The sequence below is a fragment of the Canis aureus genome, chromosome 6 (genome assembly GCF_053574225.1).
Source record: "Canis aureus isolate CA01 chromosome 6, VMU_Caureus_v.1.0, whole genome shotgun sequence".
NCBI lineage: Eukaryota > Metazoa > Chordata > Mammalia > Carnivora > Canidae > Canis > Canis aureus.
The window spans coordinates 62658673-62681528 of NC_135616.1; the positions used below are offsets into that span (position 1 = coordinate 62658673).

General features: G+C 38.6%; 1 protein-coding gene across 1 annotated transcript; it reads left to right on the forward strand.

Moving 5' to 3' along the window:
• Positions 1-236: 236 nt before the first annotated feature.
• IVNS1ABP (influenza virus NS1A binding protein) lies at positions 237-20987 on the forward strand. The gene is made up of 15 exons (XM_077901925.1): positions 237-537; positions 7351-7579; positions 8333-8461; positions 8682-8851; positions 8978-9053; positions 10670-10843; positions 11188-11313; positions 12655-12762; positions 16429-16558; positions 16795-17019; positions 17474-17595; positions 17689-17815; positions 17899-18030; positions 18173-18346; positions 19579-20987. The coding sequence occupies exons 3-15, from the start codon at positions 8351-8353 to the stop codon at positions 19830-19832; spliced, it is 1929 nt and encodes a 642-aa protein (XP_077758051.1). The 5' UTR covers positions 237-537; positions 7351-7579; positions 8333-8350; the 3' UTR covers positions 19833-20987.
• The last annotated feature ends 1869 nt before the right edge of the window (positions 20988-22856 follow it).

Consider the following 22856-nt stretch of genomic DNA (forward strand, 5'->3'; position numbering starts at 1 on the left):
CTTGCCCTGACCTAGTTGAGCCGCGCAGGCAGGAAGCCAGGCGGGCGAAGGAGGGGGCGGGGCCGGCAGCGGGGGGCGGGGCCGCGAGCGGGCGCTTTCTCGTGCTCGCGTGTGATTGGCCGACGGGTTCGGGCCGGAAGCTGCCGGGAGGCTTCGGCGGCGGCGGCGGCGGCGACGGCGGCGGCGCACGTGGTGACGTGCGAGGGGGTGCGGCGGGAGCGGGCGGCGGCGGCGGCGGCAGTGTCTCCGGGACGCGCGTGGAGGTCGGTCGCCCAGAGCTGCTCGGCACAGTCTCTCCGCCTGCTGCCTCGGCGCGGCAGTGCCAGCGAGCGAGCGAGCGAGCGAGTCCCCGCGAGCCCTCGGCGGCGCGGCCCCCTCCTCGCAGCCTCCGCGGACTGACCGCTCGTCTTCCCGCGCGCCCGCTCCCCCCTCCGCGGCCTCCAGGCGCTTTCCGAGGGGCCGATTCCCGCCCGCTTCCTCCTGCTCCCCATCGAAGCTCCAGACATGAGTTTTTCCATCTCTTCAGAGATGAACCAGGTAATATGCGCAGGTCCTGGTCGGTGGAGGGGGAGGAGGGCGCGACCGGAGTCCGCGCCGAGGGATGGTGCGGCCGGCCAGGGAGCCGGTGCGGGGCGCGGAGCGGCGTCCTGGTCCCGGGGGAGGACGCTCCGAGCCGCCGCCGCCGCCGCCTTCTGGGGGCGAGGAGCTGGTGCCGCGCGGGGCCCGCGCTCCCGGCGCTGCCATGGTTGCCGCGTCGCGTCGGCGGCCGAGGCCGGTACGGGCCGCCCCGCAGAGAGCTGGGGCGGAGGCAGTGGGGCGGGAGTTTTTGCCCGGGGGGTCCGGGGAGGGGGGCCGGGTCGCGGCGCCGCGGGGCAGGGATGCCTGCCAGGAGGGGGACGCGGGAATCTCTTTTCCCGCTGTCAGGATCCAACCGAGAGTCTGGACTCTCCTCCCTGGGACCGTGGGGGCGGGGAGCCGGCCCCGGGCCGCTTGGGCGCCTCGGGCCTGGGGTGGGGTGGCACCGCGTCCCGGATCGCCGTGGGCCGCGGGGTCCTTTGTTCCCGCTCCACGTTGCCCGCTTTTCTTGCCAAGCGCGGGGAGAAGGGGGCGGGAGGAGGGAGGGAGCGGCTGCCCTGACGTGTCGGCGCTGAATGACTGCGTGGCCGGCCAATCCCAGCCGGGGGTGTGCGGGCGCCGGGCTCCGGGCGCCGAGCCTTGCAGCCTGGGGAGTGGGCGCCCTCCCGGCCGCGCGCGGAGGAAGGCCCGGGGCTACCACCCGGCGCTTCAGTCCACTCGGAGGCCGTCGCTACTTTGTTTTTTTTGTTTGTTTGTTTTTACAAAAGAAATCGGCGGAGAGGTTTGCTCGTTTTCCATTCTCACACGCATCTTGCAAACCGATGTTTCGTTATAACACATTCTTGAAGGTAGGAAAGTATCAGGGAGCATGTAGGAGATGGAGAGCTGAATGTGAGAACGCTCGGGCCACAAGTATTTTAGAAACAGATTTGCTTTTTCCTCCGTACGTACCAGCCAGATCTATTGTCTGAAGCCGCTGACGTTTCAAGACCTATAGCAAGTAGAAATCCGATGCCTAAAGGGCGCGTTTTTGTTTGCTGATGGCTGTTGCCCGCGATGGAGGATTAGGATACCCTGGTATCAGGCTGTTCCTTCAGGACTTTGTGATGATCTTCTGCCTAATAATAAGTAACCAGTCTGGAAGCCTAGTCCTATTAACAGTTCAACAAGTCCAGCGTGGACCAGACTACCAGAATCCGCATTTTCTTTTAATAATGCCCGCGCTGGAGGTTGATTTAAGGATAACAACATAATGATGAATAGTTTTAGCCATAATCGTGCTGAAACTTAGTGTCTTAAAGATGTTGGGGGGGGGGGCAGTTGTGTATCTGGAGAGGCGGCAAACACTAAGAATTGGATTAACAATTGTATCATTAAATGCTAGCTGGCAGCATTTATCAACTGTCTGTAATTTGGTAGTTGGTGGTAAAACTGTACTAGAACAACAGACCCAGAATGATTTTCCTCTGAATTTTTCTAATACATGAAATCCCTATAGTTCATAGATATTAATTTCTTGATTTATCTTAATTTGCAGTTTTGTTTTTCTAACACCCCCCTCTCCCCCCCACCCCAACACCGCCAAAAAAAAGCCCGAGAGGATCTCAGGTTTTCATTTTAGTTTTAAATTGCTGTCTTTGGGGCTACTTAACTTGGGAGTGGGATTTTTTTCTTGCTTAAGGTATATTTTAGATGGCAATTGAATAGTTTTGCAAATGTGGTTTTTTGATGTAAGATGTTTTCTTACTAGGGAAATGTCTTAACCACTGATACTAAGATGAAGTACTGCTGAAAATCATTCATTGACTTTTCAACAATATGATTTTATAGGGCAGCCCGGGTGGCTCAGCGGTTTAGTGCCGCCTTCAGCCGAGGGTATGATCCTGGTAGCCCCAAGATCGAGTCCCACGCCAGGCTCCCTGCATGGAGCCTGCTTCTCCCTCTGCCTCTCTCTCTGTCTCTTATGAATAAATAAATAAAATCTTGGAAAAAAATATGATTTTATAATCAAATCTCCATGAAGGAGTTCTAAAAGGTTGGAGATCCTTCCACTTTATTATGCTAGAGAGTGTAAATGGAGGAATTAAGAACAAGGGAGTGATCTCTGGGTTTTTGTTAACACATAAAATATATGCTTATCTGCACTTGTAAACTTGAATTACTACGTTGTAAATGATTTCTAAACTTATCAGTATTTTCCCACCTAGCTGGTCAGTATTCTTACACTTTTGGTATCAACCTGGATACCCAGCAGATACCTGAGCATTATCATGCCCCAAAGCAAATTCCTTTTTTTCCCTTTTTTCCTAACATTAAGCATGCAGCAAACTAAAAATAAAGGTTAAATCTTTTTGGAATTCTAATTTTGATACTGATTTTGATGGTGCCACATAAACCAAGCTAATAAGCAGGGGGATATAATATCTTAACGTCCGTACTTACCATATTTTATCTGTTCCTCTAGACCCCCCTCATCCCCCCAGTTCTAAAAGTGTTCTTGCTATAATCTCTTTCTGCTCCAGCATTGTTTAAACCTTAGCATTGATCTTTATTTCTTCTCCCACTATTTACCATATGCATCCTGCAGACCATAATCCATTGAAACAGAAACAGCTTCAGTTTCTGGAATATGTATGCTGTCATACCACTTTCCTCTTTTGTTTGAACTATTTTCTTTCTTTTTTTTTTTTTTGAACTATTTTCACTGCTTGATTTATCTGTCTTTCTGGTTGGTCTGTGAAGTATTCAGGGCTGGGGAATGGAGTTAACTCTATTGGTATTATGAGCATCCCATTCCAAATTGTGCCTGCCATATGTTTGGTGCCATAAATTTGAATCTAAGAATTTCAGAACAATGAGGATGGAGCAAGCAAGTTAGTGAGTTTGGTGAGTTTTTTGATATAGATGGATAGTCGTGGTAGTTTGAGAGGGGACATGGGTAATGTTTATTTTTTTAATTTGTATTTATTTATTTGGGAATGTTTAACTTCTAGTTTTACAAAGATTAATTTACTTTGTATAATTATAAAATCTGTCTTTAAAAAATAAAGTTCATTGCTATTTTGTGAGTTGGCTGCCCTCAAAAGAGTGCCTTGAAACTTAATATTTGTAATTTGCCTTGAAGTTTTAAAGATGCTTTGAAAGTTTGAAGATAACATTTTATCTTGCACTTACTGAAGGCCCAAGAAGAATTTGGAGGGGAGACCATATTGTGCCTATCTTTTTTTACAACTCTTGGGTAAGACCTGTTGAATTGTGTTTCGGTTAAGCTAATCTTTTGGGGGCCTGTGGTAACATAAAAGTGAACTTCTGAGTGTTACTAAAGCAGTTTAATTACTCATTTATGAGGCTTGTGTCTCCATTTTCTTGCACTGGCCATACTAAGGAACTTAAGTGTATTCACCAGACTATATTGTATTTGACCCCAGTTTTAATTTTTAAGGTGGATTAGCTGAGTGTGTATTTTAAATACCAAAGAAAATTTTGTAAGGCTTTAATTCCAGTGTAGTTAACATACTGTGTTATATTAGTTTCAGTTGTACAATATCATGATTTGACAGTTCCATATATGACTCAGTGCTTATTAAGACAAGTGTACTCTTAATCCCCTTTACCTAGTTCACTCATTCCCTACCTACCTCTTCTCTAGTAACCATCTCTTTGTTCTCTATAGTTAAGGTTTATTTGTCTTCTTTTTTTCCCATTTGTTTCTTAAATTCCACATGAGTGAAATCATGTGATATTTGTCTTTCTCTGCTATATTTTGCTTAGCATTTTACCATATTGTTGCAAATGGCAAGATTGCATTCTTTTTTTTATGGCTGAGTAATATCTCATTGTGTGTATATATATGTTATATAATGCCACATCTTTATCCTTTTATCTATAGATAGATACTTGGGCTGCTTCCATAGTTTGACTCTTGTAAGTAATGGTGCAGTAAACATAGGAGTGCATATATCCCTTTGGAGTAGTGTTTTCATATTCTTTAAATTCCAAAGAAAACTTTTTAAGTTTTATACTTTTATGGAACTCTAGGATGTTGGGGCTTTTGGCTTGGTTTGCCTTTTCAAAGAAAAAAATTCTGCCTACATTTTTATTCTACCAGTTACTGAGGTTGAGTTTCATAGAGCCTCATGAATTTTTAGAATTGGTTGAAACTCAATTTGCCCATTGCTTACTTGAGTGAAAGTGACTGTGAACTTTCAAAGACATGATTTTGCAGGGAGGAGTTAATATGACCTCCTCCAATTTGGGGGTGAGGGGGAGGTGAGAGTAGGGACCTATAGCATATAAAGACAGTAAATGAATAAACTAAATTTGCTGCATTAATTTAAATGTCAGGTGGATCCGGGCTTATTCTTAAAATCAAGTAGAGTTGAAATGATCATTAAAGAACATTGAAGAGATGAAATTCATACTAAGACCTTGATGTACTAGAAAGTCCTCAAGTTCTAAATGTAGAACTCATTCTATTGCAAAACTAATATTGTACACATTTGTATGCCTAGAGTTGCTCCAGAAATTCTCCAGTGTTTTCTTCCAGTGGACTGAAGTGGCCAAAAACAATTTAAGTTAGAAGTTCCAATTTATGAGCAGCCTGGGTGGCTCAGTGTTTTAGTGCCTGCCTTCATCCCAGGGTGTGACCCTGGAGACCCTGGATCGAGTCCCACGTCGGGCCCCCTGCATGGAGCCTGCTTCTCCCTCTGCTTGTGCCTCTGCCACTCTGTCTCCTCTCTGTGTATTCTCATGAATAAATAATAAAATGTTTAAAAAAAGTTCCAATTTATCAAATATAAATAGATGTCATTTTTATTTTTGGTTAGATGAAGACTAGTTTACAGATCAACACTGAATAAATAAAACTGGTCAGTGTTTAAGATGTTCATAAATCTCTATATCATAAGTTTATGATTTTTCAAAAAGCATATTTTAATTATAGCAATATAATTGGTGTGGAGGGATTCCGCCCCCCCCCCCAACCCTTCTTTTAAGAACAGCTTATGAAACTGAAGTGAGGAGTTACCAAGCATGTCTGTGGATTGGCGACCCAAGTATATACCATATATACAAAGATTTTCTTAATTTGCGTTGGGTCTTGGCTAAAAATGTCTGAAGGCTTCCTTAGGATGGAATGTACTGTGTACATAGAATTGTGTGGTACTTGGAAATCATTTGTTAGAACTGATTTCTTAAAAGCAGAACTAATCTAGATGCAGCTGTAGAGCAGAAGAAATCATTATTACGTAATGATATGATACAGTTTCGTTGCAGGGGTAAGCATTGACTGCAGTCCCAACCTGAGTCAGTATTACTCAGGCAGGGTATCCTTGAAATAGAACTTAAGTTATGGAGAAACCAGTTAGGGCATGTGGTATCCAGCTACATTACAGATTGTGCGTGTTGAATTTAACAGTTTGTTCAATTAGAGTTGGACCAGCCTTCAGTGGGTTCTTGATTAAGTGATTCTTCATTCACCTGAACCTAATTGTTAGAATTCTGGGTTTGATTGATGTATAAGGAAAATCCAGGAAATTTTAAGATGTCCATTTTAAAAACTATGCACATCTTTCAAATTATTTATTTAGTTCTAGTTTCCTGAATTTGACACTTATAGTTGATGACAAATGAAAATGGGGGGAAATGGAGGTGGGGGGGAAATGGAGGTAGGGAGACTGAATATGATTACTTTGAAGATGTGGTTTGAACCAGAATTGATTCCATTAGTAGTTTATTACTACAGATGAGAAAAAGGACCGTATAAAGAACACGTATTAGTACTTTCCCTTTTGTTTATTTGGTTCACTTCAACAAAGTACTCATCTTTATATTTAAGTTTCCAGGCTAGTTGTTTTGGTAGTAGGGAGATGGGGTGGATACAAAGATGAACATGACAGGCTCTGCCTTCCAAGGCCTTGAATCAAGGAAGATAAGTAGTTCCACAGAGGCCCAATCCAGAACAGGCCAGCTGGAAGATTACACATGCCTTGCAGAGAGGGTTCAGTATGTGGAAAATATGGAGAAACTTCTCACACCTGGAAGAATTTGGCAGGGGTTCTATGGAGGGAAGAGTTCATCTGGCAGAGGTTGTGTTTAGGGTATTCCAAAAAGAACAACAACTTGAACCAAAGGTACAGAGGCTGGGAAGAACAGACCACATTTTGCAGAACAGTGTATCTGGTTTGACTTTAACAATGTATACATGTATAAGAATGATGCCCAGGGATCCCTGGGTGGCGCAGCGGTTTGGCGCCTGCCTTTGGCCCAGGGTGCGATCCTGGAGACCCGGGATCGAATCCCACGTCGGGCTCCTGGTGCATGGAGCCTGCTTCTCTCTCTGCCTGTGTCTCTGCATCTCTCTCTCTCTCTCTCTGTGACTATCATAAATAAATAAAAATTAAAAAAAAAAAAAGTACCTTAAAAAAAAAAAAAAGAATGATGCCCAAAGGTTGCTTGCTGTCTGGTGAAAATGGAGAGATCATGTTTGTGTGTTGCAATCTAATAATAAAGAATATTAGAGTTAACCAATATTTATATTTGTTCTCTAATCTTGTGCTTGTATATCTCACTTAAATGATACACATTTTTAGCTCCTGTCTTCCAGGGAAGTTTTTTTTTGTTCTGTTTTGTTTTTGGATCACCTGAATAGTTGCAGATTAAATGAAAAATGTTTATGTATAATTGCATTTGTGTCATTTACATCAGCATTTCTTTAAGGACTTTGTATGATCCTCTTAGATCAATGACAGTCTTTGACCATTGTCATTATTACAGATTATGATGCATGATTATCACAGAAGAAATTCGTGTCTATAGCTTTTAAGGACTTGATTACATCATTTCAAGCCTGATAGTTTTGGAATCACCATTAGAGCTTAAGACACCTCTGCCTTCACTTCAACCACCTGTCTTCATACCTTGAGGAAGTGCTGAGTTTTAACACTCCTTTGTCCTTGGAATATCTAAGAAGTCCCAGAAATCCCGTTTCTTGCCAGTTCAGTAGGTAAGTGAATATTCAGTGCCCAGTGCAACATTAAGACACATTGTTTTTCTGAAGACTGTGCCCAGTACACTAATAGCCTTTCATAAATTTCTTGAAGAGGAAGTCAATAATCATTTGTAGAAAAAAAAACATTTTTCTATTTTTTTCTTTCTGCAGATCGTTTTGAATTAAGTCAGCTCAAACTGAAATCTATTACTGCTTTTTAATGATAGATCTTGTATAGCCATTTGTCAGTTCACAAGTAAAGGTGAAATGGGCATTTTTAAAAAGAACATTGTTTCTAATATCTATTCTTTGGAGATAAGTGATTTCTAATATCTGAACCTTGCAAAGGGAACAGAAGTTAAGTTTGTCTTATATATCATTTTTGTCATTTGGGAGTAAAGCAGCCCAAATGAGGGAAACCTGTGATTACAACTTTACGTCCTTCCAGGCTTCTTAGGTTGCTTGTTCTATGGGTTTGGGCAGGGCTGGGTTGACCTTTCTTTTCCCTCTGCAGTGAATGTGTATGGAAACCTAGACAAAGGTGTTGAGATACTCACCGCTGTATGAATCCTTTAAAAGACTTAGGACCAAAGTTTAGGGGGGCACAAACACTTGGACATTCAGTGCCAGTGTTTATGCAGTGTTTTTGTGTAATAACATTTTTGTGTTGATAGGATGGAATTTAAAAATAAACCATATTATTCTTCAAGATATAATTATAAAAATCATTCACAAGTAAAGTAACACAGCTTTCTTTCTGCTCTATAGCCAAATTTATAAGCAAAAATGATTCCCAATGGATATTTAATGTTTGAAGATGAAAATTTTATTGAGTCTTCTGTTGCCAAATTAAATGCTCTGAGGAAAAGTGGCCAGTTCTGTGATGTTCGACTTCAGGTATTTAAAACTTAATTGGAAACCTACAAAAATGATATTTTATTACCAAAAGCAGTAAGTTCTTAGATTTGCTTATTTTATTTTTCATGGTAGGCATTTCATGAAATAACTTTAAAAAAGTGATTTACCTATAAACATTAGATAAGGAATCTAATGTGGTAATTAGCTAGAGAAATACATAGTCCACAATACTTCTAATTTTAATTCCTTATAATTTCAGGTCTGTGGCCATGAGATGTTAGCACACAGGGCAGTCCTGGCTTGCTGCAGCCCCTATTTATTTGAAATCTTTAATAGTGATAGTGATCCTCACGGAATTTCTCATGTTAAATTTGATGATCTCAATCCAGAAGCTGTTGAAGTTTTACTGAATTATGCCTACACTGCTCAGTAAGTGCTTTATAATTGTATAATTAGGAGATGCCATCAGGAAATTCCAAGTCTCTCTAAATTTATTTCAATTAACTATCTGTTTTAAGGCTTTAGTATCCTAAGTGATAACTTTTTTTTTAATAGGTTGAAAGCTGATAAAGAATTGGTAAAAGATGTTTATTCTGCAGCAAAAAAGCTGAAGATGGACCGAGTAAAGCAGGTAGAGTACCAGAAGTAACATATAAGGGGGACTGTTAGTAACAAGTCTGCTTTTTCATGGTTAGGATGCATAATTTATCATAAGCAATTTGTCAGGGACGCCTGGGTGTTTTAGCAGTTGAGCGTCTGCCTTCGGCTCAGGGTATAATCCTGGAGTCTCCGAATTGAGTCCCACATCGGGCTCCCTGCATGGAGCCTGCCTCTCTCTGTCTGTCATGAATAAATCTTCTTTTAAAAAAATAAGCAATTTGTCAGTTTCAAGAGCTTAAAAATGGCCCCTTTTTCCTATAGAGGAGTGAATGTTATTTTTTTTGTAAATTTATTTTTTATTGGTGTTCAATTTGCAAGCATATAGAATAACACCCAGTGCTCATCTCATCAAGTGCCCCCCTCAGTGCCCGTCACCCAGTCACCCCCACCCGTGAATGTTATTTTAACCATTTGTTAACCATTTAGCTACAATAATATAGCAAGGTCATACTTCTCTCGGATAATTTAAGCTAAACCCTTGGTCTTCTAGTAGTCTTCTTGGCCAGGTAGCTGTAGCAGTCATTGATAGCAGGGTGTAAAATACTCTTTTGTCTCAAGAGTTAATTAACTCATATTCCCAGATCATTTGTTCGTCAACCCTTTGGAGTGTCTCTTTAAAAGGACTCTTTCTAGAATTTAACGTCATTGAGAACTGCTTCATAATTCATAAGATAAAAAGCATTTAATTCTCTAATTTGGAGGTCAGTATACTGCAAGCATCAAGCCAGCTGCCTGTATAAAGTTTTATTGGAACACAGATTTCATTTACATATGGTCCCTGGCTGCTTTCCACCTAGTGACAGAGTTGAGTAGTTGCAACAAAGACAGTATGTCCCAAAAGCTTTAAAATACTGTTTAGCCCTTTAAGGGGAAGTTTCCTGATCTCTCCTGTAATGTCATTTCTCTGCTTAAAAATCCTTCTATACTAGAGTAGCCCCTGGGTGGCTCAGTTGGTGAAGCACTTGCCTTCACCTTCCTGGGATTGAGCCCCACATCAGACTCCTGCTCAGTGGGAAGCCTGCTTCTCCCTCTCCCTCACTTGTGCTCTCTCTTGCTATTTCTGTCACTATCTGTCTCTCTTAAATTAAAAAATCCTTGTATGATTTATAGCACATATTCCTCAAGTTAGCATCACCGGTATTCCCTAATATTGTTGTTGTCTTTCCAAAATTGTTTCCTATTTATCTTTTGCTCCAGCCAAACTAAATTGTTCACAGTATCTCTCTTCCCTACTTCCTCTATTCTGCATTCAACATCATCTTTCTTGTAGATCCCAGCTCAGATATTGCCTTCATGATAGGTCTTATCTAATTACTCTATTTGGAAATACTTATTTGAATATTTCATATGCATTATCACAGCATTTCAGTGTGTTGCATCTTTCCTTCAATAGCTGAGACATTTGTATAGCATTCTTTAATGTTTATTGTTCGTATGCATATGTTCTTCCCAATGATAAAGTTGTTCAATTAAGGCAGTGGTTTATGATTCATCTTTATATCTACACATAATGCTTATACATTGAGTATTAAATATTTGTTAAATAAAACCTATGTAAGTATTGGTATTGTGTGTTTCTTTTCCAAGGTTTGTGGTGATTATTTACTATCTAGAATGGATGTTACCAGCTGCATCTCTTACCGAAATTTTGCAAGTTGTATGGGAGACTCCCGTTTGTTGAATAAGGTTGATGCTTATATTCAGGAGCATTTGTTACAAATTTCAGAAGAGGAAGAGTTTCTTAAACTTCCACGGCTAAAGGTAAGGAGTAAAAATCTATAAGAGGTACTTAGTTCCAGGCACAGAATCTTTGTCCATGTTTCTAGCATGTAAGTAACAGTTGCAAAAAGAAAACAGTACATAGCTTAAAAAAAAAAAAAAAAAAAAAAAGAAAACAGTACATAGGAATAATACTGTACTTTTAGCAGTGTAACAGTTTTCTGCCCACCTGTTTTATTTTTTGGCTACTGATTTTCTTGTAAATTAGACTAAATGTATGGAATGCAGTTGGGCATCTGTGACCGTTTTATTATGAAATTGAGTACTAAGCTGAGAATTAGAGACTCAACACTGATCTATGTGTTGCTGTTTTTTCCTAACTCTAGTTGGAGGTAATGCTTGAAGATAATGTTTGCTTACCCAGCAATGGCAAATTGTATACAAAGGTAATCAACTGGGTGCAGCGTAGCATCTGGGAGAATGGAGACAGTCTGGAAGAGCTGATGGAAGAGGTTAGTTTTAAAGTAAATGGGATTCAACAATTCTTAAAAATTATTTTGCTATAACATGAAGGATTCCCTTTCACTTTTATTTTATAACCATGACCCTAAAGAATTTAAATTTTGCTATAGGTACCCCTAAGCTGAGAAACAGGGGGGGTGTCCAGGTGAGCTGAATGAACTGTTCAGTTTGGTCTTCTGCTTTTCTTTTTTTATTTCTTTGCTTATTATGTGCTGTTAACTTCCTTTAAGTAGCATGTAATTTGCTTTAGAAATGGGAAGTGGTACTGAAATTTTCTGTAGATTCTTAATTTTTCTTCACAGGTTTTTGCTTTAAATTTAAAAGTAGGTAAAAGCTTCTAATGGTTGTTCCTCCCCATTGATTTATCTCCCCATAGGTTTATTAACAAAACTAGGATACCCAAGACTGAAGAAACAAGAAGAAACCTCAAGTGTATTGACACGTAAAGAAGCAGCAGTCCTGCCCCAGTTCTCCTAAGAAAAATCCGCTGTGGGCAGAGAACGATGATGATTTAATGGTGTTTACTCCTTTACAGGATTCTATCTTTAAAGCTTTGTGTTTTTCAATGGTGTTGTTCATACATATAGTGACTCACTTAACTTGGGCTACTTTTTAAAAATACACAAGAAAAATTTGATGGCGAAATGGTGGGAATTAAACATATGCAGATGGAGCAGTGGAGTGACCTTGCATCTGTCATTTCACTTAAGCCTTTCAGATTCACTAAAGGCTTATCAAATCTGTTAGACCTTTAAACGTACTGTTATTATGTTCTAAGAAGGCTAACAGGTGATCTTTAAGTTTTATATCATTTCCCACTTGAAAATCAGGTGCATTAACCATGTGTTTGCATCTGCTAAGGGAAGTATCTACAGCTTGTTTGCGTTTTGCATTTGCTTTTTATCTGTTTTTCTTGACGTTGCCTACAGGACAGAAATATGTTAATGCAAATCAGACCACTTCAAAGGTGTAAACCATATTCCATATTTAATTGTAAATATGTACATTCTTTTAAGAGCCTATATATATTGTACTAGTGCTTTTTTCTTAATGCTATATAATAGAAGCTATGAGAAAATGAAGATTTCTTTCAAGCCAATCAAGCCAAGGACTCTTCGGCCAGTATTAGAAGATTCTGTATTTGATTTTTGTTTTTTAAATTTTTACAACCATGACCTGTATTTTCTTTACTTCGGGATCCTGCCAGAGCAAGATGTCAAGAAGTTCAAGAAGCACACTGGAGGTTACCTTGAGGCGTTTGTGTGATCTTCATACTAGTGGAGTAGCCATGGAGACGGTAGCCACATGGGTGTTCTGTTGCTGTTTTGCAGGTTCAAACCTTGTACTACTCAGCTGATCACAAGCTGCTTGATGGGAACCTACTAGATGGACAGGCTGAGGTGTTTGGCAGTGATGATGACCACATTCAGTTTGTGCAGGTACACATTGCACATCTGAGGTAACCTCAGGTTAAAATGTGATTAGAGCATTTTATAGTGTACTGAAATTTTCCTTTAATAAAGGAAAGTGGAAGAATTTCATTGGTATAACTGAACAGAAACATTTTCGGGACAAAACAAGCCTATCATTTTGACAGTTACTACTGTTTTTTTTTTTGCCACATAAAAAGAAGTGAATTCAACACATTGAGATTTTTTTTCCTCAATGAATAGGATTTATAGGTAGTAAGAGAAAAGGCCAATAAGATGAAGCAATGTAGAAATTGATTTTTTGAGTTAGATTACAAAACATAGTTGTTTGCGACAAATGAGTGTTGTTAGACCCAGATTTTTTTCAAAAATCTCAGGTATAAACTTTTTTTTAGTCTGTGGACAAATAATTAACAGGAAAGTACACAAATCATAAGTGTCAAATAGTGAACCCACTAGTTTAAACACTGCTTGGTTCAAGAAGAGATTTCTACAATTCTAGAAGCCTTCCCTTGCCCATTCCCAGTCACTTCCCTATACAACCTAGAAGGAAACCATTATTCTAACTTCTGAAACAATAGATGGGTTTGCCTATGTTTGAAATGTACATAAATGGTCATATAGTATGCATTCTTTTGTTTGACCTTTAGCTCAGTATTGTATTTATGAAGGATAAACTAGAGTAGGCTGAGTTAACCCAGTTTTAAGGAGTGGTTTTATTTAATAGTTACCAAGTACATGATAGAACTAACATTAGGTACTCAGGTATTCTGTGTCAGTAGTGGCCAAATATCTTTATTTTCACAAAAAGTGTCAGGGTTTGAGTTAGTTGAGAAATTTGTTCGTAGTTGTGCATTTTGAGCATTTAGGATATTTTTTCCTCGTAACTCTAAAGATGTTACCATTTTTTAAAAAAAATTACTCTTTCAATAAGCAAAGTTGGAGTGCCTGATAAGTTAGGCCATGATGTTAGGTATGGGAGACAGAAATGTATGTGAGAGACAGGTCACAAGATTGGAAAAGTAAGTAAATGCCACCTGATGGCTTACACTTGATTCTATAGTAGTGAGGAACTTTCAACGATTTTTAGACCAGGTACGAGGGTGATACGAAGAGAGATTTTTGTAACTTCAATAAGCGTGAAACGGCAATAATCCAACAATAGGGGGATTGATTAAATTACTATATTTCTATATAGCAAAAATCTATGCATTGGTCGTATTTTAGACACATGGTTAACTATCAGGTAGGCAGTCTCTAGGTCACGGGACTCTAGGTGATCTGTGGTTTGTTTCCTTTTATTTTTCTTACTCTACTAAATGATTGCATTAAACCCTTCAATTATTTATGACCAAGTACAAAGGTAGACTAAAGCTTGTGAGAACAGTTTACAGACTATTACAGCCAGTGGCTATAAAATGATGAGTGCTTGATCCAAGGGCCTGAAGGAGGAAGAGTAGACTGTAGACATTTATAGTTTCAAAAGTTAGTGATCATTTAGAATAAGAAAATGAGGGAAAGGGAAGAATTTGAGAAGGTGGGATTCTGACTGTGACTCATTAGAAGAAGGTGGTTCCTTGGGTAAAGATCATGAAGTAAAACAGGATGAGGGGACACATTAGGCTTGAAAAATAGGAAAAGGGTTTGAGAAGAAGCCATTAGGAAAGGAAATAAGAATCAAAACATTAAAAAGCTAGCGAGCATAGGAGAATGATAGTTAACTGTGTCAAATCATTCTTTGAGAGGTTATGTAGAAGAGGGTTATAGATACCTTCTCTTTCGCATTAGTTTTGGGAGGCCACTTGGTAACCTTTAGTGGGTATAGGTTCCAAAGAGGATCCCTTAGCTTAAGAAGTAATAGTGTCTGAAAAAGAAACAGTCACCAGAGATTACCCCCTGGGAGCTAGAGGCAAAGAAAGTGGGACCAGTGGGTGGCTGAGTGAGAGAAGTTGATGGAGGAAAGTTTGAAGATAAAGAAGAAAGGATGGTGTTTGAAAATGTTTCGGAAGGAATATAAAGGAATTAACCAGCATTTCTGTATGACTTGTTTAAAAAACAAAACAAACAAAAAAACCCTAGTGGTTTTCATTGTTACCATGCTTTTCTCTTTCACGTTTTTTTCTCAATTATAGTCTATATGTTAGAATAGTTTTCTTACTATGATAAATGCTCTTAATATAAGCATCGTCAATATATAATACTTTGGATCCCTTCTTCCCACAGGTTAGGATGGGGTTTTATGTACCTTGTAATTTCTAGTAGCAGAGGACACAAGTCTGTCATAAAAAGGCTTTATACTCAGAATTTCTAATCTTTTAGTTGTGTTGCATTAGGCAATGCATGTCTTCTCTGAGTATTGTTACCTATAACAAGATTGACAGTACTGCCCTTACTGGATTAAAAGAGATGATGTGAATAAAGCGCCTATATACCTAGGTATATAATGTCTAAGTAGAATTTTTTTTTCTAAGTAGGATTTAATGCTAACATGGTACATTCTCTGCCTTTTCTCAAAATAGCCTACATATTCTGTAAAAATGGCCCAGACCAAACTTTTCACAGTTTCAAGTAGCTGCCAAAATCTTTTCCTCTAAAGAGTGTTACGTGGCTTTTTATTTTCCCCAAAATAGGAATTTCTGCTATAAATCTTACCTACCCATGTGGCTCTGGCCCTGGGGATAAGCAGATTTGGTCAGGTACTGGAAGGTGGTACCTGTTCATTTGGTAGTTCTTCTTAGGATGTCTTTGACTCCTCTAGTTCTGTATGATCGTATCCTTTAAAGTGTCAAGGGCTAAAGTAATTGGGAAAAAACCATCAAAGGGAACTCATACACAAGAACAAAATATGATTCTCTTACAGTCATTTGAAAATTTATAGCTTTGCCCATTTCTCCTCCTCTTAGTGTACCTGTGTATTCTACTTTTGTGAATGTTTGGTTCTTTTAGTATTATTGTTCCACTTCTGGTTACTATTTTTTATTTTTGTGTTTTGATGTAGTTCGATTTGTCAAAAGCACGCTATAATACCTATAAGGTGGTCCTGAAGAAAAATGCCATTCAGTGTTTTTTTTAACTGCCACTTTTGTCCTGGAAAATAACTTCTCAGAGGAACTGGATTGGATAAATGTCTGGTCACTTTTGCTGGCATTGAATGAAAGATCTCCATACATAGGATTTAATTAGGTTTCACAGTTGCTTAGAGACAATGAGCTAAATGTATTATTTCAGATAATTCATACCCTTTTAAATTAATAACTTCTTTTGGAAGATGATTCTGTACTTAATATAAAGAGCATGTGAGCTTATGTAGATAATGGGGGGGGGTCCTTCTTTTCCTCCTCCATTGAGGTATTGTGATAGTTGATATGCAACTTTTTTGGGTTTTTTTTTTTGTTTTGTTTTTTGTTTTTGTTTGTTTTTTGGCTTAAGTTGAGCTTTTCCTGACCAGGCTCCTTGTCTAGGTGTAGTTGTTTCATTACAAGTGGAGATGGAAGTATGCCAATAATTTGTGACAGTTGGAAAGTGTTGATTTGTCTTAAATTTAGGTATGCTATATAGGTCATACATAGGTGAAAGATACTCATGTTTTTTCAGTGTTGTGGAATAGCAAAGGAACAGAGGTACACCAGGTATAGTCTTTGGCTAGGTTTCTGTAGCTACCTCTTGATTTTGCAGAAAAAGCCACCACGTGAGAATGGCCATAAGCCGCTAAGTAGCAGTTCCACTGGATGTCTCTCTTCTCCAAATGCTACAGTACAAAGCCCTAAGCATGAGTGGAAAATCGTTGCTTCGGAAAAGACTTCAAGTAAGTATATTACACTTGTCAGATTATCTTTGAGTTATTTGTTTTTAAAGAAAAAGTCTTGAGGAGAACCATTTAATAACTTTGAAAGTGACTATTTGTGGAGAAAAAACTCCGAAGCAACTAAACTTGGAAAACAGCAGATCGTTCAGTCTGGAATCTGGAGTCCCAATTCAGGGTCACACAGCAACCAAAACTAATAATAATTACATCCTAAACATAAACTTTTGTGCTTACAGATAATACTTACTTGTGCCTGGCTGTGCTGGATGGTATATTCTGTGTCATTTTCCTTCACGGGCGAAACAGCCCACAGAGCTCACCAACGAGTACTCCAAAACTAATTAAAAGTTTAAGCTTTGAGATGCAGCCAGATGAGCTAATAGAAAAGCCCATGTCTCCCATGCAGTATGCACGATCTGGTCTGGGGACAGCAGAGATGAATGGCAAGCTCATAGCAGCAGGTAAGAACAGAAGGATGAGGGTTTTCTTAGAAACTCTCAACTGGCTAAGCCTCTCAAACGGACATTTGTGCTTGCTTGTGACATGTGAACCTTGGAAGAGGGGGTTTAATATGCCTTCTTTCTTGGCATTCCACTTTAAAGACCAAGAAATTAAAAAAAATAAGTGTTACTATATTGCCTAACATTTAAGTAAATGTCTGTTTCTAATTCTTAAACTCTAATGTAGCTGAATTGTTCTGTCCTTATTTTCAAGCCAAGACTAAGCAGTTTACTCATACTGGTCATGTTGTTTGGCCATTATAAGCCCTTAGTTAAAACGTCAGCTAATGGGGCCTTAGTAAGTTCATGGATAAAAATTCTTTTTCTCATTGTGCAGATTACTTAAATCATTTTGGACCAGAAACTGGTCCAGTTTAGTATCTTAAACTTAAATCTTGATGGTTTTTTTTACCAGGTGGCTATAACAGAGAGGAATGTCTTCGAACAGTTGAATGCTATGATCCACATACAGATCACTGGTCCTTTCTTGCCCCTATGAGAACACCAAGGGCTCGATTTCAAATGGCTGTACTCATGGTTAGTGTATTATGTTGAAGGAAGAAACATATTCAGCTGTTTCTTGTAACTGCAGAATGGCAGAAAGTCTAATCTCTCTCTCTCTTGATACAGGGCCAACTCTATGTGGTAGGTGGATCGAATGGCCACTCAGATGACCTGAGCTGTGGAGAGATGTATGATCCAAGCATCGATGACTGGACTCCTGTTCCAGAATTGAGAACTAACCGTTGTAATGCAGGTAAAATTACTGTTCTTCTGGGATAATCCATATTTAAATACAATTAAATTGTCAATCTATAACCTTATTTTATATTCATATAGGAGTATGTGCTCTGAATGGGAAATTATACATTGTTGGTGGCTCTGATCCATATGGTCAAAAAGGACTGAAAAACTGTGATGTGTTTGATCCTGTAACAAAGTCATGGACAAGCTGTGCTCCTCTTAACATTCGTGAGTTGCCTTTTTTTCTTTTTTGGTTCTTAAAGTTTTTGGTTTTGTTTTTTTTTTAAGACTTCTGAATCAACAATATGTATCATACAACTTCTAGTTTTGGGAGATAAAGTAATAATTTTGGCTAAACTTGATTTTATAGGTAGACACCAGGCTGCAGTCTGTGAGCTTGGTGGTTATTTGTACATAATTGGAGGTGCAGAGTCTTGGAATTGCCTGAACACAGTAGAACGTTATAATCCTGAAAACAACACCTGGACTTTAATTGCACCCATGAATGTGGCTAGGCGAGGAGCTGGCGTAGCTGTTCTTGATGGTGAGTGTTGGGATTTGGAAAGGTGAGGAATATGGACTGGCAAGGATTTGTTCTAAAATTCCAAGAGAACATCAGTGATAACTATATAATTGTATAATTAGAATTCAGAAGCAGCCATCTTTTCTGATGCAGTAGGGATTGACGGCTTGTCTTTTAGAAGTCTTTTCTAATCAGAGACTACTTGAAATAATAATAATAATATAAATATATCAAAACACTAGTCTTGGTTTCACTGAATGAAGTTCTAAGTCCTTTTCTTCCATAAACTATATGCAAAATGTATCATTTGGAGTCTGTTCCTTTAGAGCAGGAATTCAAAGACTTTGATTTGCAAAGCAAATTTAGATCATCTAATTATCTACTCCATACCTAATTGGAAGCAGAACTTAAGACTAATTTAACAAGTCTTTCCAAAGCATTCAACTTATTTTTATGTAGGTGCAGCTTTTCATTTTATTGATTTACATGTTTAATTATGTAATTATAATAATGAGTTTAGTTAGCATTGTCTTGGGAATAAAGCAGAATCTGATTTAAACTTGTGGCTCAACTACTAAAGGCATAGATGTGTAGACATGCCAGCAAGTAGCCTACTGGCCTGTAACCTACAGCCCACCCTGAAGCTTGTCAGTTCTTCTATAATATATGGATGCAGACAGATTGACAGATGAGAAAATAATGAATTTTTATTATTGCATATATATTTGTAAACAGTGGTAACTCTGATCTGTTTCCAGGAAGTTTCTGTGCCAAAATAATTTTATATAGTTGAAAGCTCAAAATGTTTAGTTAACTGAAATCTGCTTTACTGTAACTTCTTTTGAATCTTAGTTCTTAGGCACTGGACTGATACAAAATTTCCAGTGCTCACAAGTACTTTGGCTTGCTGCTAGTTAGCTGCATTTTTAGGTGAATTGCCACCTCTCTTTGCCTCATTTCATCTGTGAGATGGTAATCCTAGTAGCCCACACAAAGAATTGTGGGAATTACACTTCAGTTAGATGTTACCCCTCTCCTTTTAAATTGCCTGAGTTTCATGTATGAATGAGTTTTTATCAATTTTATTCTATTTGTATCCACAGCTCCTAGAGAGAGAGCACTTAAACATTAGTGAGGCATTTAACGAGTACTTTCTGATAGAATGAGCAGGTATTTTACTAAGAACCACTGATTTTAGCAAAAAACAGATTTAGTTCTTACTCTAAATTTACCTTGGTTCATTTCTCTTTTAGGAAAATTGTTTGTAGGTGGTGGCTTTGATGGTTCTCATGCCATCAGTTGTGTGGAGATGTATGACCCAACTAGAAATGAATGGAAGATGATGAGAAACATGACTTCACCAAGGAGTAACGCTGGGATTGCGACTGTAGGGAACACCATTTATGCAGTGGGAGGATTTGATGGCAATGAATTTCTGAATACGGTGGAAGTCTATAACCTTGAGTCTAATGAGTGGAGCCCCTATACAAAGATTTTCCAGTTTTAACAAATTAAGACCCTTTCAAACTAACAGGCTTAGTGATGTAATTGTGTTTAGTAGAGGTACACTTGTGAATAAGGAGGGTGGGTGGGTATAGATGTTGCTAACAGCAACACAAAGCTTTTGCATATTGCATATTATTAAACATGCTGTACATACTTTTTGTGTTTATTGGGAAAGGAATGCAAAGATGAAGGTCTGTTTTGTGTATTTTTAGGACTACTTTGGTTATTTTACTTTTTGGAAGTTGATATTGTAAAAGAATAAACCAAGACTTGATCGGGCATGTCATTTCAAGAAGTCCCCTCCTCCACATTTGTTTTTGCCAATTTGCACATTAAATGACTTCCCTCAAACATGTATTATGGGGCAAGAGGGGGTAGGGTTTAAGATTTAGGCAGTTGGGTTTTTTAAGGGCCCTTTTTCAATAACTGGAACACTCTATACAAGAGACTTATTTAACTAGATGACAATGACTATTTTTGTTTTTATTAAAAGAAAGCTGACATGCCTACCAAGATTTAATCTTTTATGATTGCCTTTTTATAACTTTTTATATTCTTAGCACAGCGCTTTACCTGTTAAAGATGTGGCAGGTTCAAATTACTGAAGCAGAGTGGCAGTCTTAAAGGATGCAGAGTGAGGTGTTTCTTTTATACGCCCAGAATGCAAACTTCTAAGCTTTTGCCTCAGCTACATTGTTTTTTTTTTTGAGATGCAGTACCATGTTTATTTGAATGGAGTTGCTGAACAGTAACATAGCTATGATTTTTATTTGAAACACTGATTTCAAATATTTTGACTTCTTGAGGGTATATTTTATATAGCAAGACACTTAATATATAACAGTAAAGAATGGTGAAGTACTTTATTTTCTAAATAATTCCTGTCTTTATTTATCATTAACAAAGCAATCCTATATAGCGCCCTCGATTGTGAAAAAAATTAAACTGTACTGGGTTTATGAATGCAGCCTTTATCAGAACTATGTTTTTGTTCAGTTTTTCTATTCATATGGATAAATACTGGTTGGGGTGACTATCGAATGTGTCGTGCTACACATATTAACTTACGGTGCCAAAATTAGCACATCCTAATGCTTGCTGCCAATGCAAACATATTAAAGGTACTTTGCAGGAAATCCTTGCACCATGGAATTAATATCCAGATGTTGTTGTGTACTCATTCATGACTAAAAGTTTTGGGAACAATTTTTTTTCCCCCAGTAATGATGAGCTTAAGGTATTGTGGGAAAATAGTCACCTGACATGCTTGAAATAAGAACTGATAAGATTTTTTTTTTTTTTTCTCAGAGAAGACAAGCACACAGGAATCTAATGAGCCAACTAGGACAAGATGACTACCAGTGGCTAGCTTGGGTTAGGAAGAAAATTGTTCCATTGGTACTTAGACACCTTATTTCTCTCATTTATTCCACAAAGAACCATCAAGAAAGCTCACCTGGTGGCTATGTAATTGCTGACTATCACTGGTTTGGTTCTGGACTAAAACTAGGTTAGCAGGTTGAATTTGCCTAACAGGATGACTTTTTTTTTTAAATGGATCTGTATATGTTCTATTTAGCTCAAGGAAATAAAATTTTAGTTGGGGATTCAGCAGTGAAATTTTTTTTTTTAAGATTTTATTTATTCATGAGAGAGACAGAGAGGCAGAGACACAGTTAGAAGAGGGTGAAGCAGGCTCCCCATGGAGAGCCTAATGCAGGACTCACTCCAGGGACTCCAGGATCACGCCCTGAGCCAAAGGCAGATGCTTAACACTGAGCCACCCAGGTGTCTCCAGCGGTGAAATTCTTGAAATTACTTTTCAGTTCCTAAATAACCTAATTCCTCAGTAGCATTAAGCAACTAATACGCGTGAATACTCTGAGTCAGTTCTCCTATATTCTATTATTGATCAGTCAAACAGGTAGTTTGGTAGTTAAAAGTATGTTTTTTAAGTATGTTTTGAATATAAGAAGCTCCATCAAGGAAAAAAAAACAAAACAGTGCTCAGTGACCAGTTTATATTTATCTGCATCTAAAAGATATGTTTTCTTAAGGAAAGGAGAAAATGTGGCATGTCCTCAACAGTTTAAAAAATGTTTTTGCCACCAGGATGGCTTTTGAGTAGTTTAGAAATAACTGGTACCACCCTTGTGATAATTGTAATGATGCATAAAACATACTACATGCCTAAAACAGCAAAACTATAAAATACCTGCTTGAATTAACAATAATTTTAAAAAAAACAATAATTGGCTATATTCACCCATGAATTTTCTTTCATCATGATGTTCAAGGTAGGGTTTTGATTTTTGGTTTCTAGTATCATATATGCTTTCCCATTCAACATGTTTTAGAATTCCTTATATTTAAGGGGAAAAAACTGGATCTGGGAGCGTGACCCAGTTCTAGAATCCTTGCTTTAATACTCTAGGTGTGTAACCTGTGATTTCTCCGGATCTTAGAATTCTTAAAATTGAAGTAGGTAACAAAGAGTTCCTGGAGGATATTTCTGCAACTCCAGAGTTGCTTTTGGAAGAATATGAGATCATAGATTTGTCTCTATAATATTAGCCATTTATTTGTATCCTACTAGGTTCCAGAAAGGATTTGAAGAGTCTTTCACTGAATGAAAGAATTAACGGGGTGAAAAGAAAAAAACAAGGAAACACCAATGTATGAATCTAAATACTAAGATCAAGCCACACATTTCATCCTGTAAACAGGAGACCTATTAAATAAGTTAAATTGTCCATGAGAAAGGAAGATACCTTTCCATCTGCAACAACATGGATGGGTCTTGAGCCCATTAAGCTAAGCAACATAAAGACAAGTACTGTATGAAGACTACTTATATTCAAGCTAAAGAAGTTAAAGATGTAAAAAAAACAGTAAAATGATCGTACCCAAGGGGTTGGAGTGGGAGTGGGTAAGAGTGGTGGTGTTTAAGGGTACAGACTTGTAATGAGTAATAAACCTGAGATCTAATGTGCAGTATGATGAATATAGATAATGTTATGCTGGT

Excerpts from the sequence above, each read along its gene's own strand:
- IVNS1ABP (XM_077901925.1), top strand. The coding sequence starts at position 8,351 with ATGATTCCCAATGGATATTTAATGTTTGAAGATGAAAATTTTATTGAG. Across the intron at positions 16,559-16,794 it reads TGCTTCGGAAAAGACTTCAA|ATAATACTTACTTGTGCCTG; the intron begins GTAAGTATATTA and ends TTGTGCTTACAG. Across the intron at positions 17,816-17,898 it reads AACTAACCGTTGTAATGCAG|GAGTATGTGCTCTGAATGGG; the intron begins GTAAAATTACTG and ends ATATTCATATAG.